Source organism: Pongo pygmaeus, chromosome 21 (genome assembly GCF_028885625.2).
Source record: "Pongo pygmaeus isolate AG05252 chromosome 21, NHGRI_mPonPyg2-v2.0_pri, whole genome shotgun sequence".
Lineage (NCBI taxonomy): Eukaryota > Metazoa > Chordata > Mammalia > Primates > Hominidae > Pongo > Pongo pygmaeus.
In genome coordinates, this window is record NC_072394.2 from 15,371,387 (window position 1) to 15,399,032 (window position 27,646).

A 27,646-nucleotide genomic window follows, 5' to 3' on the forward strand; every position below is an offset into this window, starting at 1 on the left:
GCACCTGCAACCACCACAGGCTGTTGCTGGAGATCCCCTTAGCTAAAAGACGGAGCTACTGAGGGACAAAGGGCAAGGACTCCTGCAAGTGTTTCTCTGATGGGGACACAGGTCATATTTATGAGCTGCACCAAAAGTCTTTAAAGATGCACAAGTGAAATCATCTCAACTTTTTTAAGTTAACTTCAAAATTATGTGTAGGTTTTCAATGAAAAGTGAGAAAATTCATGAGTATGGTATATTAAACTGCTAATTCACTTGAAAAAAAAAGGATTCCACGAAAATGAATCCTATCAAGAAACAGATGACAGAAAATCAGAAACATGCATGTCATTCCCAGACTTTCCCCAGACTCCTCACCTGGCCTCTACACGAGAGGCCTGAGTGACACATCTCCAAATGTGGATGAAGGGTGGCAGGCGAGGGGGCAGTGAGCAGGGAATGAGAGGCACCCTGTATTTTCACTTACTCTTCAAGCTACATGAGACCTGAGAGGAAATCTCCCAATTCTCATTTTTGAGGTAAAATCCTGAGCTCTGGGGAAGTTAAGTAATGATCCAAAGTCGCTCTTTCAAATGTTCCCAAATGGAGTCAGTTCTATTTCATATATTCATTCAAATCTAAAAACTACATAAGTCATTGTTCTTTGTAAACACAGCCAATTTTAAGAGGAATATTACTTATAAGATTTTATAATCACCAAGCTTGTCTTGCAAATTAGAGCCCAGATAACTAACTACACATATGTGTTTGGAAGATAATTTAAAGATTTAAATATCAGTCATTTCATATTCACTATATAATAATCTCAAAAAGACTGTAACCAGTTCTTAGTCTTCTTTGACTAGAAAAAAATTTTTGTAAATCGTGGGTAGGAATTATAAAGAAAACTCAGAATAAGAATGTAATAGCTAATTAAACAGCTGTTTATTATTTACTGACAGATGGCTACAAATACCACCATACTTTATATGACATTATCCCCAATAAACAAAAAGACAAAACGGCTCCAGCTGTAGGCAGTGGAGGGGTCTTCATGTCCTGGCCAGCTACATACCTGCAACAAAGCCTGGACGCCGGCTTTCACATTTGTATTTTCCTCCTCTGTCACACACCCTCTGCTCATTGCACTTGTGAAGGAGTACGTGCGTCCCCAACTGGAAGATCGTTTATGACCAGAACTTTCAGACGAGGCCTTCAGAAGATAATGATTCATTAACAGAGTGGAAGATGCACGTGTTTAACTTATATTTAACTATAAATATAATTAAATATATTATATAAACTAAGTTATATTTAGTTGGCATATTTAATTCCTTAAACTCACCAGGATTCACATGAAAATAGGTTCTAGGAGGTAGAGAGCTCCCCACTCAACCGTCAACACCTAAAATAGTGCTCAGCACTTAGTATGTGCTGAAAGAATGAGTTGTGTTTGTCCAATGGCTGAGTGAGCATGGAATACAGAACTTTAAAATGAATGACAATTTGCTTACCTATTCATTTAGATCTCATGGTAGTTATTAAAATGATTTCACCAATATTGAAAAATTAAAATTATGGAACACAGATATTTTAAAGTGATATGCCTCTAGTGAGAAATTTAAAACATTTTAAATTAATTTCATAATAGTATGCCAGAAATATAAATGTCACTTAAGTTTCTTTTGTTTCAGGAGATATTCCACTCTGTCATTTTGGATTTATCCAACCTATAGCTTTATCTAACATGGACAGTGGCCACTCCAGCAGGCCAGCACTCAGCGAGGCTTAAAGGGGAGGGACACTGCTGTTTGGTTAGTCCTTTCACAGGGGTAACACCCAGCTGCTTCTGGTACAGGCCACTGCACAAGAAAAGTCTACCCAAACATTCTCAGTTTAGTTCCTCCTAAAGATATTTATTTAAACAAGACAAGGAGAAGGCAGTGATTTTTTTAGTCTCACAAACAGACATGTAAAATATGATGGCTTATTAAACAACTCTCCTGCAATAGTGACTAACAAAGATGCAACATGCAGATGGCCTTGGCTGGAGCTGCAGATGACTGCCAATCTAGAATGGGAGTACAGAAGCTACTCTCTAAGGTAGATCCTCACAGAACTCAGCAACTCAGAAGCATCAGATGGGATAAAAAAGAGATCCACCTGCCTTTGTCCCATTGACAAGACTCTTGACTGAGCAAGTATACTTTACTAAAATATATTTACCCTCAACTCAAAAGACAAGTGAAAAAAATTACCTCCTTGCTATCAGTCTCGGAAAATCCTAATTTTTCAGCATCTTCTTGGGCAACATCTTTTCTATCTGGCTCTTCCATGAACACAGGTTTGTCCTGGAGAATCCACTTTCTGTACACTTGAACTACTTTTCTTGTTACAGCTACCTCACAGGAAGGCAACAAAAATGCCTGAAAGGAAAAGAGAAAACTCCCTTTAACTACAAACACACTCAGATCAGTATAGGGCAGCATCACGGACATTTCCAATGACCATCACCCATTTCACTTTCCTTTGGAACACACAGCTTATAAATATACTACACAGGGCCACAAATCTTTATGCACACCAAATTTACCAGCAGAAAGAAAGACATTCTCATAAGAGAGCCCTAAAAAATGGCATTTAAAAATAACTTTTATAGGCCAGGCGTGGTGGCTCACGCCTGTAATCCTAACACTTTGGGAGGCCAAGGCAGGCAGATCATGAGGTCAGGAGTTCGGGACCAGCCTGGCCAACATGGTGAAACCCCATCTCTACTAAAAATACAAAAATTAGCCGGGCATGGTGGCGTGTGCCTGTAATCCCAGCTACTCAGGAGGTTGAGGCAAGAGAATCACTTGAACCTGGGAGGTGGAGGTTGCAGTGAGTTGAGGTTGCACCACTGCACTCCAGCCTGGGCAACAGAGCAAGACTTAGTCTCCAAAAAAAAAAAAAAAAAAGAAAGAATGAAAAAAATAACTTTTATATTCTGAATAATTTGTCTACAAAAATAACCAAATCAAATCATACCTACAGAAATATTTTAATTGGCTACAAAACACAATTCTAATGCACAACCTGGACCTTTTCCCAACAAATCAGAAGTAGGTTAGAAGGGACATACTGGTACAGCCAGTGGCAAGCAGTCGTGCCCACCTCTTCTCAGCTCCATGTTCACTGATGTAATGGTGTTGGCCTGAATCAGCCACGGTGGGAGTGGTTCTACCACAGAAGTCAGCATCTGTTACAAATCAGGACTTGGTTTTTTTTTTTCTCCTTTTCTTTGCTTTTGTCCTTCTTCCTTTCCTTTCCTTCCTTTTTAGTTATTATTATTTTTTTGATATCATATATATCAGGTTTCTAATATATCAGGTTACTAATGAGTTCCAGCTATCAATGTTAACAAGAGCCTCTGGCAAAATTGTAGCATTGTGCATATTTATAAGAACTTTTTAACATTAAGGAATTCCCTTATACATCTCCATACAACAATTTTGATTTAATGTGAGAAGAGTCCAATAATGTTAAAGAATTTAAAGGAGAAATGCATTTGCTTTTCGCTTATCAGTTTTAAGGACTATTTCTATATTTGAGGGGAACAAGAGAGAGAGGTTCCCCATACTCAGATGCTTTAATGTCACAGATGAGGATACTGAGGCTTACAGCACCAGAGATATTCTTCCAAGGTTACAAAGTTAGACACAAATCCAGGTCTTGGTCTCAAGTTCCTGGGACTTGTTTTAATACTGCCCTTAAGGTTCACGCCACAGGATCCAGTTACAGGCAGAACTCACTTTAACAAAGGTTCATGCAATATATCAATATCGAGATAATTGTGGTATCAAAAGCCAAAGTAATGGGATTTAAAAATGAAACAACTCAAAAACTCAGTGTATATGAGTTGGACAGAATGGACAATAGCTGAAGAGAAAACTGGAAGAAAAATCAGAAGAAAATACCTGGAATGAACCATGAAGAGATAAAAGAATGGATAAATCAGAAGAGAGGATAAGAAAGAGAAAATACAATGAATAGGTTATCCAATGAATGACTGGAGATGCAGAAAAAAAAGGAAAAAAAAAGATGGGGGGAAGAAACAGTATTTGAGGAAAGAGTGGCTGAGAATTTAGCCAAAATGGGTGAAATATATCAATCCCTAGATTTAAGAATCACAAAGAAAAACAAGGATAAATGTGAAGCATATTACAGGTAAAACTGCTGGAAACCAAAGATAATCAGAAAAATCTTAAAAGCAGCCAGAAGAAAAAAGACATATTTCCTCCAAAGGAGGAACCACGTGACTTTCTATGACTTCTCAAAGAAATAATGGAAGCCAAGAAACAATGCAACAGAAGATTCATGTGCAGAGGGCTGCCAATGTAGAATTTGACACCCAGAAATAAAACACTTCTAAAATGAAAGCAAAATACAGACATTTTCAGATGAGAAAATTTGCTACCAGGAGACTTGAGCTAAGGGAAATATTAAAACTTATCCTTTAGATAGAAGGGAAATTTTCCCTGGTCAGAGATTTGGGAAGCAATAAAATGCAATAAAAAGAGAATGTGGACAAATCTAAATGAATAAAACATATATATGAAAATATATATGAATAAAAAGAATAAAACTAGATGAAACAAACCTTACAGTGGTTCTGAAAGGGATAATATGTACATATTATATATTCATAATAACAACAATGGCATATAAACTGAGGAGTAAATAGAGCTAACATGTGTACTGAGGGTAAAAGTTGAAATTAATGCTAGCATTTATGTTAGGAATGCATGTGTTAACTATTAAAGTAAGTACAAATGACCGTAAAACTAATTTAATTTGGGAAGAAAAATGAGATATTAAAAACAATGAGCTTGAAGGTCCAATACAACTAGAAAGTAAGAAGACAGCAGACTAAAACCTAACAGCAGTTGCTATGTTAAATGTAATGAATAATGATCCAATCAAAAGACAAAGATTGTAAGATTTAATTTAAAAATCTATTTAAAAGACTTCGCTGCAATTTATAAGAAGACATCCAAAACATACGGACGGGGGAGGCTGAAAGTAAAGAGTTAGCAAAAGATGTACCATACAAACACTAGCCAAAAGAAAACTGGTAGAGTTATATCAAAAATAGACAAGAATAGACTTCATGCCCCTCCTCTGGAAAACCATTACTAGAGATGGAGACAGAGACTTCTTAATGACAGCATTCAATTCAAAGGAATATAAACTAATTCGAAGTCTGTATTGCAACTAATAATTTTGCCAAAAATAGAGCAAAAATTGATAGGCTTTCAAAACAAACAAACAAACAAACAAATGCACAATCAGAGTAGGATACTCTTCCAAAAGTGGTAGAACACTAAGCAAAAAAATAATGCAGCCAGAGGAGATAGGAACCTTCTCACCAGATCCTCCAGGTCTCAGCCTCTCACAGCTGTCACCTCTCTGTCTCTCTGAGGTGCATTCAGGATAATTTCTTCAGATTTGTCATCCAGCTCATTCTCTCCTTAGCTGCATCTAATCTACAATTAAACTTATCCATTTAGGTTTTCTTTTAATATTCCAGTTATTACATGTCGTTTTAATGTCTGGAAGTTCTATTTTCTTCCTAATCTGCATTCGTCATCTATTTTGGTGTCTTTTATTTCTTTATTTCTTTAAATATGTTAAACCTATTTATCCTAAAGTCTCAAATTATACAACTGAAGTCCTTGTGAGATTTTCCCGTTTCTTCTGATTTTTATGTCTAGAAAAGTTTTGACTTACAAATTCCCAAGGGGAAAAAAATGACCCAAGATCATTATACCCAGCTAAGCTGCTCTTTACACATAAAGGAAAAAGACACTGGACGCGGTAGCTCAGGCCTGTGATTCTAGCAATTTGGAACACCGAGGCGGGCGGATTACCTGAGGTCAGGAGTTCAAGACCAGCTTGGCCAACGTGGTGAAACCCCGTCTCTACTAAAAATACAAAAATTAGCTGGGCGTGGTGACACATGCCTGTAATCCCAGCTATTTGGGAGGCTGAGGAAGAAGAATCACTTGAACCCGGGAGGTGGAGGTTACAGTAAGCCAAGATCGCATCACTGCACTCCAGCCTGTGTGATGGGAGCGAGACTCCATCTCCAAAAAAAAAAAAAAGAAAGGCAAAAGAAAAGAAAAACCTTCCCCATCATAAAAGGACTTAAGGCATAAGCATTCCAGGATATCTTCCTGAAAACACTCAATGACAAAACAAGGCCAAGCAAGAAAAGTTAAGTATTTTAGAACTATGGAACAGGATGAAGTAATCTGTGTAAATACAGAATCAAGACTAAACAACTCTGTACATTAGGATTCTGAAATCAACTGCTAATGATGGTACATTTATAATATAAATGTATAATAAGATGAAATTAGTAACTAGAGGGGGCTAAAGAAAATACATGGCTGCTAATTTATTCATATTTCATAGCAGGAAACCCACAGTGCTATCTAAAATTACCATGTGTAGTTCAAAAGTGATTCTAACACCTCAATGTTATTATAATTTTTTTTAGTTTAGACAAATCTTTCAGCAATTAATACTTCTTATGGTAAAGAAATATTCATTGGATTTTAAACAATTCCTTCACTTTTCCTTTACTGTCTTTTCTTCTGTTAAATTCAAGTAAAATTCAGAATTTTCATTAATCAAGAATGAATGAATGAAGAATTAAGAATTCCATTGTCATAGTTACTCCGTCAGTCCCCATCCCCACCCCAGGCACTTTTCCATACCTCCCCTTGCGCCTGCCTTAATCTCAACTGACCTCTGTCTGGTTCCACCTTCACCTGTCTCTGCCCATGCCTCCCTCCCTCTTGCTTTTCTGCCTGCCTGCCTATTTCTGTCTGCCTATTGGTCTGTACCTGCTTGCTTATTTCCATCTCTGCCAGCTGGCCTATCTGCACCCAGCTGTTTGTCCTTCTACACCTGCCTGCCAGTTTGCCGATGTCTATCAGTTCACCTGTAAACCCCCCTGTCTCTCTACCAGCCTGCTTTCTGTCTGTTTATAATCCTTTCTTACCCATCTCCTCTCTGCTGGTGTCTCACCTATGTAGCTAGCCAGGCCCCAGCCATATATACACATATAGAAAGTCCAGACTTTCTTCTAACATTAATGGTAGTGTTTCGAGGGATTTGCTTTTGCTTTCTCCTCTATAATTACAAATACAGAGAGACTTTGTTTATCTAATGAACATACATTTTTTAATAAAAATAAAGCTGTTTAAAATAAAACCAACCAATAAAACAACCTAATGAACGAACATCCTTTACAGGAGTGCTTCAAACTTTTCAGATCATAGCCTAAGTAAGATACATTACCAAAAGATATATGCATTTGTATATATAGCACTGTACACACATAAATAAATTAGAAGTTTCACAAAGAAATAGTAATCCTTACAACTTGAACTACACTGTGAAATATTTGTTCTATTCTATTTTATTCTGTTTCATTGTTTAAAAAAATACTAGTTTTGACTCACTAAGTTGGTTTCATGGCCTACGAACAGGTTACAACAGGTAGTCTGAAAAATGCCAGTGAGAAGACGAGTTTACAGTGAAGGGACCCAGTGACCAGGACTGCCTACACGAAGCACTCTACCACTGCCTGGCCTTCCTGCTGGGGGTGGCAGCAGATGAGGGCTACCCTGAACCTTGTCCTACTTCAGTTACTGTCTATTTCCACCACCCACATTCAACTCACTGAACTACCCAGTCCAAGGTGACCCACACCAGGTGGTTCTTTAGCCTCTGCCATGAGCCTCTCTGCCCCAAGAGCTCACCAGCATTTATTCCCAAGTCACTCATGGACATCTGATCTACCATCTCACACTGTTCTCTGCAGCATACACACACACCTTATCTCTCCACTGAGAATGTGCACTTCTTGAATATCCATTTTAAACTATAATAACCTTTAGGCTTAAATATCTGTGAATCCTAATTTAAAATTGAAAAAACAAAGTTATTTTGAAAGAAGTCACATTTTGTTTCCCATAAAAGAGAAATTCATCATTGATCAAGAGAGTAATAAAATGCAATAGTAAAACCCATTCCTCTTTTCCCAAATGTTTCTATTTCAGTATTTTAACAACACATAATACTTAGATTTTAAACTTCACATACACAGTTACTCTTTCAAATTAGATCTGGTTAAGAAAAATTATAAAATGTAAATGTTTTTAAGCTTCATGACACTAAGATGTCTCATAACTTCAGTCATATGTAGTCTATAGTCACCTCAATGATCCGAACTACTTCAAAATTGAATTTAGATTGGGTTTAATATTTAGAGTGAATTTAGAATTTAGAGCACACTATTGCCAGGGGTAGGATGCCAATAACAGATACAGTCAGAGTTATTTGTATGATAAATTAACAACTACACAATAAAGGTAAAATCACATCAATATAGCATTTATCTGTTGTCTAAGATCTAAAAGCCTTGCTAATGTCATCTTATCTGATATGAAGTATTTTCATTCAAGCATTTAAAAATGTTACTATAGATCAGAGTCAGCAAACCATCCAGCCTGCTGCCTATTTTTGTAAATAAAGTTTTTCTAGAACGCAGCCATCCTCACTTGTTACATGTATCTCTGGCTGCTTTCTTGCTACCATAGCAGAGTTCAGCCCCTGTGACAGAGACATACGATCCATGAGGCCTAAAATATTTACTATTTGGCCTTTTGCTTTAAAAAGTGTGCTGACCCCTGCTATAGATCATACACTCCAGGACCTTGACTATTTCAAATCAAATAGTTGCCATGGACTTTTCACATGTACAACAGGAGCATGAATATGACAACATTAATGTAGGGAATGGGGTAGATTTTAAAATCGTGGGGTAGATTTTAAAATTTTTATCGTAAAATTCTTTTACGATAAAAAGAAAAGTTGTGGCAGTATGATGTGTGCAGTACTACCTAGAAAGGGATGACACAGAAGGATGGGAGCTCCAAGGAGAGGGCTGCTAACCACAGTCAAAGAAAACGGAGAGGAAAGGAGTGAGCAAAACTCCTGTGTGACTTGTCCAGTGACTGTCATAGGAGGAGCGGGAGATGGGGAACCTATGAGCACTAAAATTAAGATGCAAACACGAATACAGGTCCCTTTGAAGAAGCAGTCAAGTCAGGAGGAGAAGCTGATATTAGGGGAAAAAAATGAGCCAGGCTTTGGTCTTGTTATCATTAAGATACTACAGGAACATCAGATTGGATGGCATGTGGGCATTTTAAAAGGCAAGTGGAGGAGGCACCCAGTGCCACCTTGTCTACATTGTTCAGTGACAATGTAGACACTGAGAGTCTACACCTGGTTTACCCAGTCATTCTGCCCGATTTTGGCCGTGTGATTAGTTAGGTCTAAAAGCCCTCTCAGTAAACTTGTGCCCTGTCTTCCCTGAGACGGACATCTCACTCTCATGTTGGTCAATCGTGACCCTGAGAGGGCACACTTTCTGTGCAGCAGACCGAGGGCCCTTGAAGCTGTGCTCAGGTGTAACTGGCCTCTGTAGCATTGCATTATGCTTTCCGGCTCCTGGTGTGGTATATCCTCTGCCAGTAACAAATCTTTCATGAGTATAAAAAATTTGTTTAATGAAATTAATATTTTTATTTACAAGTGAGGTCCAGACAAAAGGCTTGACTGGGAGTCATATGCCACAGTGGTTGCTGGCACTGGACGGGCAGTAAAGGCCCCAAGGAGGCAAGTGTAGAATTACAGCAGAGACTTGAGCTCTGAATCTTGGTTAATACCTATAATTTGGGGTGAAACAAAAAGAGGGGCCAAGACATGAAACAGAGAAGACACAGAGAGTGAGAAGAATCAAGGCAGTGCCGGGCCACAGAACCAGAAAAAAATATTTTATAAGTGGAATGTTAATTGCAGACTAAACAAACATTTTCTTAAGTAAAATTTTTTCTTCATTAAAATGAAAATATGGTAAAATCACTACACTGCTATGGATTAGGTTGGGACTTCGTTTTTGGTTGATTTTTTGTAATGAAAGTCCCAGAAGTGAGAGGGCCAAACATTTACTATCTCAAAAACTTGCCTCACCATAAGAAGTTCTCTGTGGTGCATTCCCGTCATTCATATGTCCAAGACTCTTCCTCTCCTCCTCACCTACAACTGGACTCTGCCATTCAAGGGCTTAACCTACTTTTCAGGTCTATGGACAAAACAATTATTCCGCCTCATATACACATACCAACAAATAGGCCACATTCCCTGCTTTCAAGACCACCAGTACCTAGAGGCAAGTGGCACTGGCCACACGCCACACTCCAGACCTGTGGGAGCTCTGTTTGCTGTGTTGAAGGCTAGTGCTGAGTTTCTCCACAGCAGCACTACTGACACATTGAGCCAGATAGTTCTTTGTCATGGTGGGGGTGGGGGCCATTCTGGGCATTGCAGGATATTTAACAACATCCCTGGCTGCGACCCGCTAAGATGCCAGTAGCACCCCCTCCCCAGTTGTGATGACCAAAACTGTTTCCAGACATTGCTAATGTCCCCTAGGGAGTAGCATCAACCCCAGTTGCAAACCTCTGATGTCACTCATGGCCACTAACCGTAGCCTGGGCTTCTGACCTCTTCTGTCTCCTTCCTTTGCTCACACCTCTTTTCTTGTCTTGGCCTCTGCTCGTTTCTTTCCTTTTATTCCCCTTGCCACCTACCTTCTTATCTTGTGCCATAAATAATTCTATCATACTGTGAGTGCCACACACCTCTGCAGAGTTTTTGCAGAAACCTCCAGCTCCTCAGAAAGCTCCCTGAGGCTCTGGGAGTAAGACTGGACTCTTTTTTGCTATGTTCATTTGTTGCTGGGTATTCATGAATGGCTTTCTTCCCACCTAACTCTGGGTTTGCTTTGTTATAAAAACATGAAAGTATTTGTCTCATGATTTTGCTCAAATATAGAATTTTCCCTCCTTGTGTAAATATTTTTCAACAACAAAATTTAAAAATCACAACAATCCACACAAATTAAAAGATTAGAGGGATCATTCTTTATTATTCAGTTCTGTAACATAACCCAACTCATCAATTCTATTTGTTGGGGTGTTATGAGTAAAAGAACATGAAACAAAATCACTTCCATTTCAATAACTTGTAACACACACACACACACACACACACACACACACTAACCTGGTGAAATACTTCATTCACGAAGTTGACATAACCTCGTGTTGACAAGAGAATCCGCTGTACCATTTCATACACCATTCGGTGCTCTTCTTCAATGCTGCAGAGGCTGGAGTTGCTGAGTCTTCGGTCCGACAGGGTGCTGCTGTTAGAATGGCTTTTGTCCTGCTCCGTGGGCCCACCACCATCCAGCTCAGGTGCTCTCTCCTGCACAGCACCACCACCAACAGTCTGGAAGAAAGTCAGCACACTTCTCAATGATGCTCACCCCCACTCAAGAACACCTGGCAAAACTTCAGTCTTGCCTTGTTTTAAGTAACTCTGGTTACCATCAACGTGCACAGGGTACAGCAAACCAAAACCAACTTGAAGCACGACAGGCTCCAGAGCCTGTACTTACCAATTTTCTAACTAACCAGCAAATCCCTCCCAACTCAGCTATTTTAAGACGAAAACTACTAAGCTATTTCAGAAAGGAGGGCTGTGAAATTTTCCCAATCTAAAAGGTTTAATTTGCATTGTAAAACCACAGAATAAATTAATGTGTAAAAACATTTGTATTATCATCACATCAGCTCTCCACACTTTAGCATTTGCTCCTCTGGTCACAGAGATTGGAATATTCAGGAGATTTCTTGCAGCAACAATGCTAGGATGCATCATTTGATTCATATGACTAAGTGGCAGCTTGACAGTGGAGTGTGAAGATCTTTAAAGGGTATTTTATCAGAAGAATGCTGATTTGAGCTTTATCCTCAGAATCTTAGGTCAAACGTAAATAAATATTCACAAAATTTTAAACATTTAAAAGACTTTAGGCGTCCAAAGAAATTAAGTAATTCATGCAATCACTCACAAAGCTTAACACTGATTTCTGCTCTGGTATCCACATAGAATTAAAGGTTTACTCCAAACAAAATATACATATAATTTTGCTTCATCTTTGCAAACTCCATTATTACTTTTAAGTGTCAAAAATACATAGCCCAAATACAGCTAAAATTTACCCACTGTGAATATTTTTTACAAGAAGAGACAAGATATGAATAGTACAAAACAGTAATTTCAGTAACTACCAAGGACAGTTTGAAAACAAAACAGATATCCAATAGTAATCTCTAGAGAAAATTAATGGAATATTATACTTGTAATAATTTTTCTCTTCATGCCTTAGTTACTAAGCCTGTGTGGCTTATGAAAGGCACTGTCACACTGTGAGATGTGCTCACCTATGGAAATTATTTTATCTTTTTGACAGATCCACTATCTTCCACAGGAAAATAAAACTTTATTCATTTTATTCTTTTTCTATCTGAAGCTTCAGCAGGAATGACTCAAGGATGAGTATGGTACAGAAAGAAGAGGCCCAAACTAAGTCTCAAAAACTTGCTTCTCCACATTCCTAACTGTAAGGCAACCCAGGCAACGCACTTGGATTTCACATATACACACATATATATGTTAATCTGTAAGACACAGAGGCTACATTAGGTCTAAAGTCTCTTATGGCTCAATAACCTGTGACTTTTTGACCCATAACTCCCATTTTCTCCACAAACTAAAAAGGAAAAAAAACAATAGGCACATAGCAAATTAAAGACGACCACAAATTCTTTAACACTCCTTCCACAGAGACGTGGGGCCCATGTCCCCTCCCTTTCATCTACATGGACTGTATGACTGCTTTAGCCAGTAGAATAGAGTGGAAGAGACCTAGCCAGTATCAGACCCAGGCCTAAGAGGCTGACAGTTAACAATTCCCATCTCTTGAAACATTTCACTCTTGGAGCCCTGAGTAGGCATATGAGAAGTCCAACTATCTTATTAGCCAGAAAACAGAACAAGAAGTCCCAGATGAGCCCAGCTTTCCTTTCCAACTGCCCTCATCAAGTAGCAGGCATGTGAATGAAGTCATCTTGGACCTTGCAGACCAACCAGCGCTGGTGGGCTGAATAATGACTTCCCCAAGGATGTCCTAATCCCCAGAATCTGTGAATGTGTTACCTTCCATGACAAAAGAGACATAACAGATGTGATTAAGTTAAGGATGTTGGGATAGAAAAATTATTTTGGATTATTCAAATGGTCCCAATATAATCCAAGGGTCCTTATAAGAGAGTGGCAGGAGGATAAGAGACTAAGAAGGCTAAGTGATGATGGAAACTGGGAGAAAAGGTGCTGTGATGCAGGGCCACAGCCAAGGAATACAGGTGGCTTCTAGAAGCTGGACATGGCAAGAACACAGGATTCTCCCCTAGAAACTTGAGAAGGAACACAGATCTGCCAATAACTTGATTTTGGATTTCTGACTTTCAGAACTGTAAGATAATAAATTTGTACTGTTTCAAAACATTAAGTTTGTGAGAATCTGCAATAGCGGCAGTAAGAAACTAATACAACAACTTACTGTGAGGTATAGTGGCAGTCTCTAGAATGGTAGTGGCCATTTCTAGGGACAGTCATCTGCAGGGTATGATGGCACAGAAGGTACAAATGGCTGTCAGCCCAGCACTCTTTCTCCCTCCCTACCAGAACCTCAGTCCTCTGTGTGCACCCTCCCATGCACCTCAACTGACTTGCAGGAAGCTGACCCCATCCACACAGTACTAGGGGACCAATCTGTTTTGTGGAGGCCAATCATGACATCTCTTGGCCCATTCACACACCCAGCTTTTTATTTATTTATTTATTTATTTTGAGACAGAGTCTCGCTCAGTCGCCCAGGTTGGAGTGCAGTGGCTCAGTCTCCGCTCACTGCAAGCTCCACCTCCTGGGTTCACGCCATTCTCCTGCCTCAGCCTCCCGAGTAGCTGGGACTACAGGCGCCCGCCACCATGCCCAGCTAATTTTTTTGTATTTTTTTTTAGTACAGACGGGGTTTCACTGTGTTTGCCAGGATGGTCTCGATCTCCTGACCTCGTGATCCGCCCGCCTCGGCCTCTCAAAGTGCTGGGATTACAGGCGTGAGCCACCGCACCCGGCCCCTATTTGATTCCAAAGTTCCAACCTTTAAGATGTTAAAAAAGCTAGATAGTAAAAGTAGATGACTCACAACTGTGAAGAGTCAACTAAAAGAAAAAATCAGAACCTGGAAGCAGTGGTTAATTTGCTGTTCTTTCTACTTCTCATCATCCAGATGTACTTTTCAAGAATGAGCTACTTATTTTCAATAAATACAGGTGATGGTTTTCTGATCTTTTTAAACCAGAGAGGAAAGGTTACACCCCTTAATTAAGACTTTTTTGAACTGAATGACAATCACTTAAGATGTGATGTAAATTTACCAAAGAGTATGACTGAGTTTCCTACGCATAATTTCATACAGATTTTTGTCTGCCTGATAAGTGAATAAAGGTATCTCATCGTGGTTCAGAACTAACTGCATTTCTCTGACTGCCGGTGAAATCAGGGGTCCCTGTGGTCTGCCTTCTATGAGTGGCCCTTTCATCTCCTTAGTCCATTTTTCTGTGGGGTTGTTTGTCTTCTTACCAGTCCGTGGGTACTCTTCATATAGCAGAGATATTAACTCTTTCAACAGTCACAATGTTACTTCATAGTCTATTGATTGGATTTGGTCTTACGTAGTCTTTTGACATAAAAATCTTTCACTATTTTTTTTAAATAAAGTCAAACCTCATTTCTTCCACGGCTACTGGTCTTTCTCTCTCTTTCTTTCTTTCCTTTTCTTTCTTCCTCTTTCCTTCCTTTCTTTTCTCTTTCTCTTTCTTTCCTCCTTTTCTTCCTTCCTCCCTCCTCCTTCCTTCCTTCTCTTTCTCTCTCTTTCTTTTCTTTCTTTCTTTCTTCTTTTTTGAAATGGGAGTCTCACTCTGTTGCCCAGACTGGAATGCAGTGGCACAATCTCTGCTCACTGCAACCTCCACCTCCCAGATTCAAGCAATTCTCCTGCCTCAGCTTCCCGAGTAACTGGGATTACAGGCGCCTACCACCACGCCCGGCTAATTTTTGTATTTTTTGTAGAGACGGCATTTCACCATGTTGGCCAGGCTGGTCTCGAACTCCTGACTTCAAGTGATCTGCCTGTCTTGGACTCCCAAAGTGCTGGGATTACAGGCGAGAGTCACTGCGCCCAGCCTCCTGGGTCTTATTTCTTCCTAAGGTAGTCTACCACTTCCCAAATTTAGACACTCTCCTGGATTTTCCCTTCTCTTACAGTCTCGCTCTGTCGCCCAGGCTGGAGTGCAGTGGCGCGATCTCGGCTCACTGCAAGCTCCGCCTCCCGGGTTCACGCCATTCTCCTCCCTCAGTCTCCTGAGTAGCTGGGACTACAGGTACCCGCCACCACGCCCAGCTAATTTTTAGTACAGATGGGGTTTCACCATGTTAGCGAGGATGTTCTCGATCTCCTGACCTCATGATCTGCCCGCCTCAGCTTCCCAAAGTGCTGGGAATACAGGTGTGAGCCACCACGCCCAGCCTACATTTCTTCATTATTTTGTTTTTATTGTAGACCTTAAATAAATCTGACATTTGCTTCAGTATGTTGTAAGAGGCAAGGTTCTAGCCAATTATTCCAGTACCATTAATTAATGATTCTTTCTTTTAATCTTGACTGACATCCTGTGGGGGGATGTGTATGTGTGTGAAGGAGAGAGAGAAAGAGATTGCAGGATTGCAGATTTGATTAAATGTTCAATACTAATCTCAGTCTCATTCCTTTGAAGTAACCTGTCTGGAAACCTACACTACTGTCTCTTAATTCCTGAAAATCAAATGTCTGTTTAGGTTTGTAACTTGATAATTTTTCCTGGGACTCAAAGACCCTTTAAGTTTGAGGCACGCCTTTTTTTTTTTTTTTTTTTTTTTTTTCAGTTCAGATAAATTCTTATTATTTATTCAATTATTCTCATTCTCTTCTTCTTCCACCCACTTAATATTTGTAAGGTAGGGACCTGTACTTAGATCTTGTCTACTAATTTCTGATTTCTAACTCTAAATCTTTAGTCACTGTGGTGGGATATTTTTTCAGAAAACTAATTTTTTTCTCAGCAATAATCATTATCATTTTCATTTTATTTGCTAATTTTTTAAACTAAGACATTTAAAGGTTTCTTAAAACTTTCAGCAAATCTTTCATTGTTCTTACTGTAACTGCACCTCCCTCAGATCTTAAAAATAAGTTCTCCTCTAACTCTTCAGTGACTTCTCCCCCATGGAGCCGCATGCTCTAGACTGCTTGGTGTTCCTCCATCAAGGTTCCTAATAACCTTGAAGCACAAGAACCATTTATCTGCCTCCTCAGGTCTGTGCATTCTTTCAGCTCAGGCCTAGGTTGGACTTCTGAGACTTCCAGGGCATCGGCAAATCTGCAGTCAGTGGACCACACTTCCTATCCTTGTTCTTGGGGACAACAAACAAAAGAGCACACAACACCACGATCCCTTAGTGAAGTGGCTGCTCTCTGACCTCCACAAATGGTAGCGCTCCACCAAGTCCCTAAGCAACTCAGCCTGTTGGGAAAGCCCCCATTTGTGTATGGCTGACCAAGGCCAAGAGAGAAAAACCACAGCAGGCCCCACACAAGGAGAGGTCTCTTCTGAAGGCCTCAGGGAAGAGGTGGCCTTCTCTTCCAGGGGCCCCACCATTGCTCAACAGCCAGACCCAAATCCTGAGCTGCTGATCTACTTCCCTCTCCTGAGATGCCAGAGGGCGCTCCGCAGCTTCACAGGTCCTCTCCAGGGGCCACTTACAGTTTCCTAAGTGCCTTCCAGCTACTGGGGCTTGGTGAAGGCAAGACAGGCCTCTGTTCTCATGCTCAGAGGCCACTGGTACTCAAGTGAGGAGAATGAGGAGGAGCCAGGAGTGTGCACACAACAGCCATCTTCTCAGAAGGCCTCCTGAGATTGCATCATCATGGCAGTCCCAACAATGCACAGCAAGAGATTCAAACTCACAACTCCCTCTGAAACCTTGGCATTACAGACAGGGTAGGCCAATAAAATCACTTACCTATAACCAACAACCTGTAAGAACCAATAACTCTAATAATCAATAACTTTGGCTATGTTCCAGTATATTTTATTACACAAGCATTAACAGATAAAAAGATGATGAATGGCATACCTGGATGATTTTAGGCAATACATCAACTCCATTTTTAGTGTTTTGTGTTGCAGTTAGATACTTTTTTTCCAAAAAGAAGGTTACAATCCACTTAATAAAAACAACACGAGCTGCCATATATGGAATTTTTGTACTGTAAATGTTCTCATTGTCTCGAGTTGTAGTAACGTACACAGGCTTTGGTCTCAAATGGGGGATGTCTGGTAGAAGAAAGAACACATGATTGATTAGGTTAATAAATCATAACGTTATGCAATCCCTACAAATGTTTTGGTTTCCAATTAAATCCAATTTTTGGTTGTCTAAATAGCAACTAAGAATGAAGAACCGCAATTATTAAAAATGGCATTTTTTGGTAGGCTCCTTTCTGATTCCGCCTTGTGATCTGACTGAGAAGGGGTGATGATGGTGATTGTTATGTATCTATGATATACAGCTATGGAAAAACTAAGCTAACAACTATTTTTAACAATTTTGATAAATTACATGAGACTATAATAGTAAAAATCTTTTCACATACATTATACCTAATTTAATTTTATTTTATAGCTGGAACAAATGTAAAAGTATATATGAACTTTTAAAACATCATTTTAGGTATTTTAACATCTAACACTGCAGTGATTAAATCCACTGAACTTTAGAGTTTTATATCCTTTTCCCTTTAGATGAATCCAATGAAACAGAATCAATATCATCTACTTTATATTTAAAAGAATTCAGAAAGTCACATTTCACCTTTGAGGCATCAAATGCTACCTTTTCCAAAGACTTAATAAGAAGTCAATTTCTCATTCTTTAAATTCCATAATCAATATGAAAATTATATGGTATTGGATTTGAGATACTACTTGCCATAAGTTCAACTCTCTATCTTAATAATTTTTGTATATCTGGAATACCTGTATGAGGCAGAAAAATGATCAACAAATAACTTTTAATCTAAGAATATTAACAATATACCATGTTTTAAAAATGAATTTAGACTACATATAAAATCAGAAACAAATTTTGAAAAAATATTCACATATATATAGCTAAAGAAATACATGTCCCAGTGCACCTAAAAGTCAGTAATTCTACATCTTTCAAAACGCACCAAGTTTTGGCTTCTCTCCCCGTGTGTGTGTGTGTGTATGTGTGTACGCATACATAGAAACACACAGAGTACAGACAACTGAATCAGGTGACCATGTTCCCCAAAAGAGTAACATCTCGTGTCACAATTTCCCCTCCAAAACTGTTTTTAATTATTCATTTGAACTAGTTTTGCCTGTTTAAAATAATAAGGAGAGGAAGATTTAACCCCCACCTTTACCACTCTAAGGGATGCTTCTGTCCTGTGAGTCCTCATTTCTTACAGAAGAAAAAAAACATTAGGAGCCAAATTAGAAATTCCTTTCTGTTTCCTAGTCCTCTGGGGCTTACTGTCCATAGCTTGTCCAATCACCTAAAATTTGGCTCTCCATAAGCACCTGTCAGTAGTAGCTGCTGGATGCAAGACCCAGAATAAAATAAAAGGCATACGATGGCAGCTGTTTGCCTTGGGCTGGCCTCCAGTCACTGAGCAAAGCCTGAGGTCACCATACCCCACCACCCACAAGGAAAGACTTTAGGAAATGCAGAGATTTTTACATTAAAAGATGACAATGTAATTATACTAAAAATATCATAAATACATTTCAAATTATTTCTGAATATAGGAGCCACGGTTCCCTTTTACTGCTGTGAGCTGAGGTATATCTTAGTTGGTACAAATAATTAAAATCACTTATTAAGAAACTTTAAACATTTAATAATAAAGTTACCATTCAATACAAAAATAAAATGACTATTTTACTTTAAAACAATCAAAGGTCACTTTGAAAGAGACTGCATAGCTTTCCTTTGGATATCCTCTATACACGGCTCCAACAGTACTTACCAAGTACAGGTTTGTAGATGTTTGTTAACTTAGTAAATGATGGAAATAAATGAGGAAGATAATACTTTCGAAACAATGTAAAAAGAAATTTAAAACCAGTATCTTGATTCTCCTTATTCTTCCACTCCAAGCTTGCAGCCTTTGGATAATATGTGGAAAAGAACATATGTATATTTATATTTCAAATTAACATATACTAAACTGAAGTGTTGTTATGTTACTAAAATTCCTAACCTAAATGTAAAAAATGACAAATAATATTGACAATCATGCAATGAAATAATAACAAAGCTCAAAAGATGGCAGGAATGAATACTTCAAAACAAAACAGTAACTATGTTAAAAACAGCATTTTTACTTAGAACCAAACTGCTCAATGATACCATATCTTTTACAACGTGCTGTAATGTATCATGCCCATATTTTTTCTCTACGTTTTTTGTAATTATCTAACGTTCCTTGCGCCTTTAAAATATTTAGTCACAAACAATCAGGTGCTTTTTTCTAAACTCAGAAAAAAGCCATTTATAATAAATAGAAATTAAAGAAACGATCCCTCTCAAGAATTTCACCCAATGTTACCTACATGTAAAATCAATATCAAAAGGCAAAAGCCATGGAATCTTGGAAAATGCATTCTCCGTATTAAAAAAATTCAAAGGCTACGATTAACCAGGCATGTCAGTCCACTATGGATTAAGTTTAAATCTTTCATAGTGTTGAGATAATATCCTCCCCCTCAAAAACCCATCAGTGTTTGCATAGTGGGAGCACTCCAAAACTGCTCAATAGCTGGGACCACCCCTCAGAAGCCAGGAGGACAGCCTGGTTACACAAGTGCAGTCACCCCCCAACATGACTTAGGGAAACACGGCCCTTAGAGAAGACCTGTCGGTGGTTCTTAATGCTTGTTAGACCACAAAGCACTCTAAAGCAGGGCTTCCCAACTTCCTTCCTGACATGCCCACTTAGAAAATGAAATTTGTGCAGCACCTGAGGTAAAGGGATGAGATGCTTTGGCTACCGCAGGGGCAGCGGGGCTCAGCATCCATAACCTGCCAAAAGATGTGCTCTGAGAACTCATCTCAATCAACAGAAGAGAAGGCAGAAGGGAGGCACAGATATGCACCTAAAACTCTGCACACAATTAGGAAGTTCACAGTCTGCGTGCAAACCTCTATCCTGTATCAATTCCATCCGCTTTATCTGAGGTCACACAACTCCACCTAGAATAAGAACCCAAGACCCCCAACACAAGTTCTGGATACTCTGTTGATTTTCCAGGATAAATTGAATGTCCAAACACTTCTGAACAGCTGGCATTTGAGATGCATCTAGAATGGGCCATTAGAGTTCAAATGTGGAGTTTCCAGAATACGAAAGCATGCCCCAGTCAGGTTCTCAGGATTTTGAAGTCCTGTGTTTCTGTTGCTGGCTAAAGGCAAAGGGGCAAGGAAAGGGGACAAAATTGCTCAGTATTCAGAAAGAGCAGCCAAGTACTGAATCTTGAGAGACAGCAGAGAAAAGCACAGTTCCCTAAAGAAAACTAGAAAGGAGTGAAAGGAAGGGAAGAGAACTGCCAGAGAAAATATCAGAAGAGGAGAGAATCTCATGAAGGAGGGGTAGTCAAATCCCCTCAAAGAATGAGGAGAGCAAAACCTGAAGTGTGCCCTCCTTCTGGGCTGACCCTAGAACCCTTGTGATTTGGGGCTTGCCACTTTAGCAGTGACAGGGCAGAAGGTAGCTAACAGTGGGTGTCAAAAGAACATGAATGAGGATGTGAACTCAGCAGAAATTATTACTTCAACAGCTCGGTTGTGAAGGGGAAGACAGATACTGGACAATACCCAGGATGAACTCAAGGACAAGAGAAGTATTTGCTGAGAAAAAAGAATCAGTATATTTTATTCTAACTATTATTCAGAAATCTAGACCAGGAGTCACAAATCTCCTATTAAAATCATAAACCAGTTACTTCAGTTCTGTATGCAATTGGTGCATATGAGAAAAATAATACATGACACAAAGGAGGCCTGTGCCAATGGCATGAGGAGATCGCTCCACGTGCTTCCCTTCAGATCCCCTGGTCTGCTCTGCCTATTCCTGTCCACATGTTCAGCCTCTGGGCCCGCCTCCTCCTTCAACCTGTCTTTCAAGCATAGAGATTAGGGGTAGGAAAGGAGTAAAGAGAGAAAAATGGTTTAAACACACTCACAAAATAGTACATACAGCTGGTCTTGCTGAAGTGACCTAAAAAATGGCACATACTCTGCATTTGCTGAAATATCACATAAAATCACCTCAAAGAAAAAGAAAGAGGAAAAAATATAGATACACAGAGAGAAAAGAGGCAATATTTCCTCTTCCTGCTGAGAATAAACCCATCACTGAAATAGTCATAATTTTTCTCTGACCTGAATAACCATATACTTCAACAGTATTTGAAGAAAAAAGCAGGTCTGGTCCTCAGCAATCTTCTCCCCCGATATGGCTGGCAGGAGTGGAGTGATTTCTTCTGGATATATCTTTACTGAAAGGACAGAAAATGATGACAGCTCATTCACCAAAGTTAAATTTTAAACAGTTTAAAATTTTAAACAAATTTAAAATTTTAGGATTTTAAAAATGGTCTCCATTAAAATACATCTCTCCATCCACCGAAGCTGCTCACACTGAGGAGCACACTCCAAGGCAGTGCGCATAAAGGGCCGGGAAACACAGCCCAGATGCCCACAAAGCACCTTCTCCTGCTGCACCATTCTTTCCCATTCAAATTCTGCTTTGGTCAGCCCAAGATCAAATGCCAGTCATTGAGCAATAACGCAATATACACTAATAAATCAATGGTCCCAACAGGCAAGTTCCTTGAAAACTCACAGGACACAAGTGACCACCATTAATAATCCCATGAGGCCACTACTGTCCTTCCATAGACGCTGCAGGAAAATACAGTGGCAAAATAAGATCCTGGTGAGCAGATGAATGTCCACTTATGAACAACAGTGATAAGAACAATAAAAACAATAGCTTTGGATGGTGGAGTTTAATCTCATTAACAGCCAGAAAACCAGTCCAGACTTCCCATGTGTCTCTACTTCCTGCTACTGCCAACATCTGTCCCCTCCTATTCCTGCTTCCATCACTTCAGTACATTTCTCCTGTCATCATTTCATATAAAATAAGCTCCAAGTCTTTTGATTCTAAGGTATGTAAGAATCTACAGTGAATATGAAAGGGGAATAATTCTTCTTCAGACTCCATCAGGATTTCTATTCAAGAAAATGAAAAAGTAAGAATTCCTCAATGTAAGTTCAAGAGTAATTTTAACATGGGAGATCTGCTAACATAACTTACCATCAGATACACTAGGGCTGGGATTGATGAGTGTCTCCAGTGTGCAAGGGCCCCTGGATGACATGATTGCTGGGAAACCAGGCACCAGGCAAGCAAAAATCAGCACCTGCTCTTCTGCACAGTTTGTCTGAAGTGCTTGAAGCCACAGAAGAAACAGCCTGATTCCTTCACATCTTATCTAAAAACAAAATTAAAAACAATGAAAATGAAACACATGTATTTACAGAAATGCATTACAATGTAGCATCAGTCTTGAGAAAGAAAAACTACAAGTTAAAGGTGTGTTAAGTAGTAAACCAAGTTCTTCACTTAGTGACAAATAAGCAAAGATGCTGCAATACAGCACAAGAGTTAAGAGCCCGGGTTCTGGAGCCAAAGTGCCTGGGTTCTAGTAAGCTCTGCCACTTTCTAGCTGGGACCCATGGAGAACAACTTAACTTCTCCATGCCTTAGTCTCCCCATCTGTAAAATAAGGATGATAAGGCATTTACCACAAAAGACTACGATAAAGACTGAGTTAACATATGTAAACCAAATAACACAATGGCTGACTCCCAGTAAGCACTATGTAAGTGTTTCCTGTTAATAGTATCTTATTTTGTAAGGCAACAGTACCCACGGCCTCAATTATCCATAAAAACAATGGCACAGATAATGTCCCTCCAAATTTACATGTGCTATCACTATAATATGCCACGTTGATAATGTTCTTGAGAATCAGAAGACATGGAGCTAAATAACCTCAATGAGACAGAGCAGCTCTCCTTATACCTTATGTCCCTATTCTATTTCTCCAACACCTTTGCCATGCTCTGAAGTGCCAGCATCACGCTGTAGGAAACATCAACATAGGGAGATGTGTCCTTTTTCTTTCTTTACACTTCAAATTTATCCCATTCCTAGAATTCAAAAGCACATGTCCCTCCATTTCTGTATTCCTAAATGACTGAAAAGATTAGGTCAATAAAAAAAAATAAGCAAAAGAGGTTGAAAAAATGTCACATGCAACTGAAAGATGCAGTGAACTCCAAATGCCAGCAACTGGAGTGACTGCCTCATCTCCTTTCAATTAATTCAAGGTGGTGCTGACTCTGCCAGAGCAAGAATATTGCAAGTCAAACACAAGGCTTTGCCAGAAGACCAAACCAAAAAGTGGAGAAGAGCCAAAATAAATAAATAAAAATATTCTGCTGACTCCCAACAGAAGCCAAAATATACTAGGACAGACACCCCAGCTGGTGACAGTACTGCCCCATTAACAGGGTAAATTCACAGTGTACTTCCAAACACACTCCTGGACTCCACCACTGTTCTGCACAAGCCTCCATGCCCACTCACACCTGTCCTCCTCTCCCAAGCAGGTAAAATGAGTGGTAACATTACTATTCAGCCATCAGACGGAGAGGAGAGGGAGGGGAGGGGAGGGGAGGGGAGGGGAGGGGAGGGGAGGGGAGGGGAGGAGAGGGGAGGGGAGGGGAGGGGAGGGGAGAAGAGACTCTATGTATATCTTTTTTCTTTTTTTGGCGGGGGGTGGGGGGATAGAGTTTCACTCTGTTGCCCAGGCTTGAGTGCAGTGGCATGATCTCAGCTCACTGCAACCTCTGCCTCCCGGGTGGAAGCAATTCTCCTGCCTCAGCCTCCCGAGTAGCTGAGACTATAGGTGTATGCCACCACGCCCGGCTAATTTTTGTATTTTTAGTAGAGACGGGGTTTCATCATGTTGGCCAGGCTGGTCTCGAACTCCTGACCCCAGGCAATCTGCCTGCCTCGGCCTCCCAAAGTGCTGGGGTTACAGGCGTGAGCCACTGTGCCTGGCCAGCTCTATGTATATCTAATCAAATTATATTTAATTGAACAAGAGTGAAGTTTCTTTGAAATTCTATCACAAGTCTCCAATTTTTATATGTTAACTGTATTTAAGAGAACTAAATATAAATAAGGGTAATTATAAACATGTGATTAACAACCTGATAGGTTTTAACTACAAGCCTATTTCCTTAAAATAAGAGGGACAAAATATAGAATCTACAGTGAGACTAGGAATAACTCACTTCATTTTTTTTCAACATGTGAGAAATAGCTAACATATCAAGTTTTAAGAGGCTGTGATTGTTTAAGCCAATGTAAACCAACCAATATATTAGCTTATTAAAGGCATTCGCACAACTTAATTAACTCCAAATGAATTACCTTTCATAAAATATTCATCCCAGGCTGAATTTTTTCTGCCACTTATGTTTTAGGGTAATCTTATCTCAGCATCAAGAAGTATACGTTGTAATAAAAGACATATCCATTTCAAAATCAACCAATTTTAACCTATAAATCTGCCACAAATAAATATTCAAGAGTGAGACCGTGTTGTTCTTTTCTCCCACAATGGCTCTCACAATTACTAAAATTAACTAGAGACAACTACAATTTTAACAACCAGGTTACCAAGATGGACAGAATCAAGCATGTGAGCTCTGAAGCTTAGAGGGTGACTGCCCTTCCTTTTTCTGATGATAAAACTGGAGCAGTCAGTGCCTTGCCCATGGTCCCTACCCATACCCAGCAGAATCAGAGCTCTAAACTCTGAAGCCCAACCCATTTTCTCCTAATACTATTTAAAATGTCTCTCGCAATAAGTTATGATGTAAGAACAAAACCCTAACAATATAATTTCTCAATTAAAAATTAAAACTAAGTCAAGTGGTTTCTAAAGATCTTTTTACCAAAATGCCCTAACATTGTTACTTTGTGGCATTAACAAATTTAAGAGTAATAAAAAATGCCATTACACAATAAAATAAATACCTTAATAGAATTTCCAGTGTGTAGAAGCTTCTTTAAAGTTGAGCCTGAAAGTTTAAAATAATGAATTATAATAGAGTATATAAATGCATATCAAAGATCTATTTTAAGAAAATATGTACTTATGACAAAAATATACTTTTTAAAAATAAAAGGAAAAAGGCTGACCTTCAGAAGCAAAGCAATGTCACAGAGGGAAAGATGTTTTCAAGACAAAAGTACTTTAAGTATGTATCTCTTCAGAATTCTTTTAAAACAGTCAAAATGATTGATATTAAGGTAAGCCAAATGCCCACAGTGGATTATGTGCATATATCTCTTGTCATCCATAAAATGGACGCTTTTTTTTCTTTTAAATCTCTAAAGGTAAAAATAATGTAAAACAACTGCTCACAAAACATTTTTACAAGAATATTTTACAAATACTCAGAATGGCATGTTTCTCTCCTGGCAATGACAACCACATTTACAGGGTTTGGTCCATCAATAAATCCTCTAGCAGAGCGCTTCGGTCACTATCAAGGAGGCAGAATCAAAGCTGACTCGGAACTCCAGTCAACTACAAAAACTGGTGCTGCAGCCCACTAGAATGAGAAAAGCTTCTCTTAGGAGGATGGAACACTATTACTAAGTCTTCTATAAATGTATTCATGACCTCAGTATGGAGATGGCAACCCCACCTAAATATCTTATGTAGCCTCTAAAACGGGATATTAACCTCAAAAAAGGAGATGACCTTTTAAAACAGAAATACACTGAAAATCTGAGGTAAGAGAACTTTCCTCTCAGTCAAATTTCAGATCTTTTAAGAAAAAAATTACTTAGATCCTCTGATGAAAAGTTTGTGATAGCTCTTTAACAACTGGATATCAAATCATATTTACTCCACCAATGAATTTCATAGAGCTCCTCTAACAAGACAGCCAGTGTTTTGGCAACTGATACATGCCACAGCCACATTGATAAATACATATATAATAATTAAATGCATACTCTTTAGAAATTCATTAGAACAAAATCACTGGCAATCTGAAGGAACCTTTTAGAACGATTCTACTGTTCGTAACACCTAACACTAGGGCTCGGAGGAAACTCATCATCATGACTCAGACTAGGTTCTAGCACTTAAATAACTAATAGTTTGTGCTTGAGTGAAGGAAGCGAAAGTGTCTCCCCTTCCCCAACTTCTCCCTTCACCAAACCATATCCAGTAATTTTTGGTCTAGAGCCAGCATTTACTAGGCTGGTTCTCTCTGTCACAGCTAAGGTTCAAGTGTCCATCTAGCCCACACCTTTCCTCAACCTGGGGCCTTGTTCTTTGTCCCCATGTTCATCCATTCTTGGACAGTTAGTTCCATGTCAGTTTAACATCTGCTTCATTACACCTTATGAGGACCTCATGGTGGCTGGCAGAGCCAACAGATACTAGACCTCCCAGGAGACCTAATGATAAAGTCTGCACAGACAGTTCTCTTTCCAGCCATCTGGCTAATCCATCATCTTGCAACATATTCTTGGAAATACTTTCTCCTGGCCATTGTGTGTGACCATTGGTGCTTGTTAGTCCTTCCCCTTGTTAAGATGGGTCTGGCTTGTTTTTGGTGGTGGTTGGTGCTTTTTTTTTTTTTTTTTTTTTTTGAGACAGAGTCTCGCTCTGTCGCTCAGGCTGGAGTGCAGTGTTACGATCTTGGCTCACTGCAACCTCCACCTCCTGGGTTCTAGCAATTCTCCTGCCTCAGCCTCCAGAGTAGCTGGGATTATAGGTGCATACCACCATGCCAGGCTATTTTTTGTATTTTAGTAGAGACGAGGTTTCACCATGTTAGCCAGGCTGATCTCGAACTCCTGAGCTCAGGCAATCCACCCGCCTCGGCCTCCCAAACTGCTGGGATTACAGGTGTGAGCCACCGCGCCTGGCCGTTGGTGTTTTTTAAGTATTTGGACTACCTACAGATGCCTATAACCACTGTTCCCTACACACAGAGGAGAAAAATACATATAGAAAGGGCATTACATGCAGACATATAGAACACATGACCCATATTGGTCAATGGTCCCAAACTTGTTAAAATTTATCTGGTAATTTGTTACAGCAGCAACAGAAAACTAATACATATGTATTTGATCTAAGTCTATTCTGTTGTATTGAAAAACTCGTTTGTACATGGGAAGCAGTACAGCTTAGCAGTTATAAGTCAGATTCAGAAGCTAGACTGCTAGGGTTCAAATCTAGGTTCTGCATTTATTAACTGTAACCTAAGTTAGTAACTTCATCTCACTATGCCTGAGTTTTCTCATCTGTAAAATGGGGTGACAACAGTACCTATC

The 27,646-nt window shown here is 39.4% G+C and overlaps 1 protein-coding gene across 6 annotated transcripts in view; it reads right to left on the reverse strand.

The window, feature by feature from the left end:
• The window catches only part of RALGAPA2 (Ral GTPase activating protein catalytic subunit alpha 2), a 330,652-nt gene that overhangs the window by 236,056 nt on the left and 66,950 nt on the right, over nt 1–27,646 (reverse strand). For 5 of the 6 annotated variants that reach the window (XM_063659353.1, XM_063659357.1, XM_063659354.1 and 2 more), the window contains 8 exons: nt 25,322–25,365; nt 22,523–22,700; nt 21,583–21,698; nt 19,169–19,307; nt 17,245–17,444; nt 11,167–11,394; nt 2,241–2,408; nt 1,058–1,195 (listed from right to left, as the gene is read on the reverse strand). In XM_063659353.1, coding sequence (XP_063515423.1) covers nt 1,058–1,195; nt 2,241–2,408; nt 11,167–11,394; nt 17,245–17,444; nt 19,169–19,307; nt 21,583–21,698; nt 22,523–22,700; nt 25,322–25,365 — 1,211 coding nt within the window. Of the gene's footprint in view, nt 1–1,057; nt 1,196–2,240; nt 2,409–11,166; nt 11,395–17,244; nt 17,445–19,168; nt 19,308–21,582; nt 21,699–22,522; nt 22,701–25,321; nt 25,366–27,646 lie in introns of those variants that run through there. The other variant, XM_063659359.1, reaches the window with a different exon arrangement.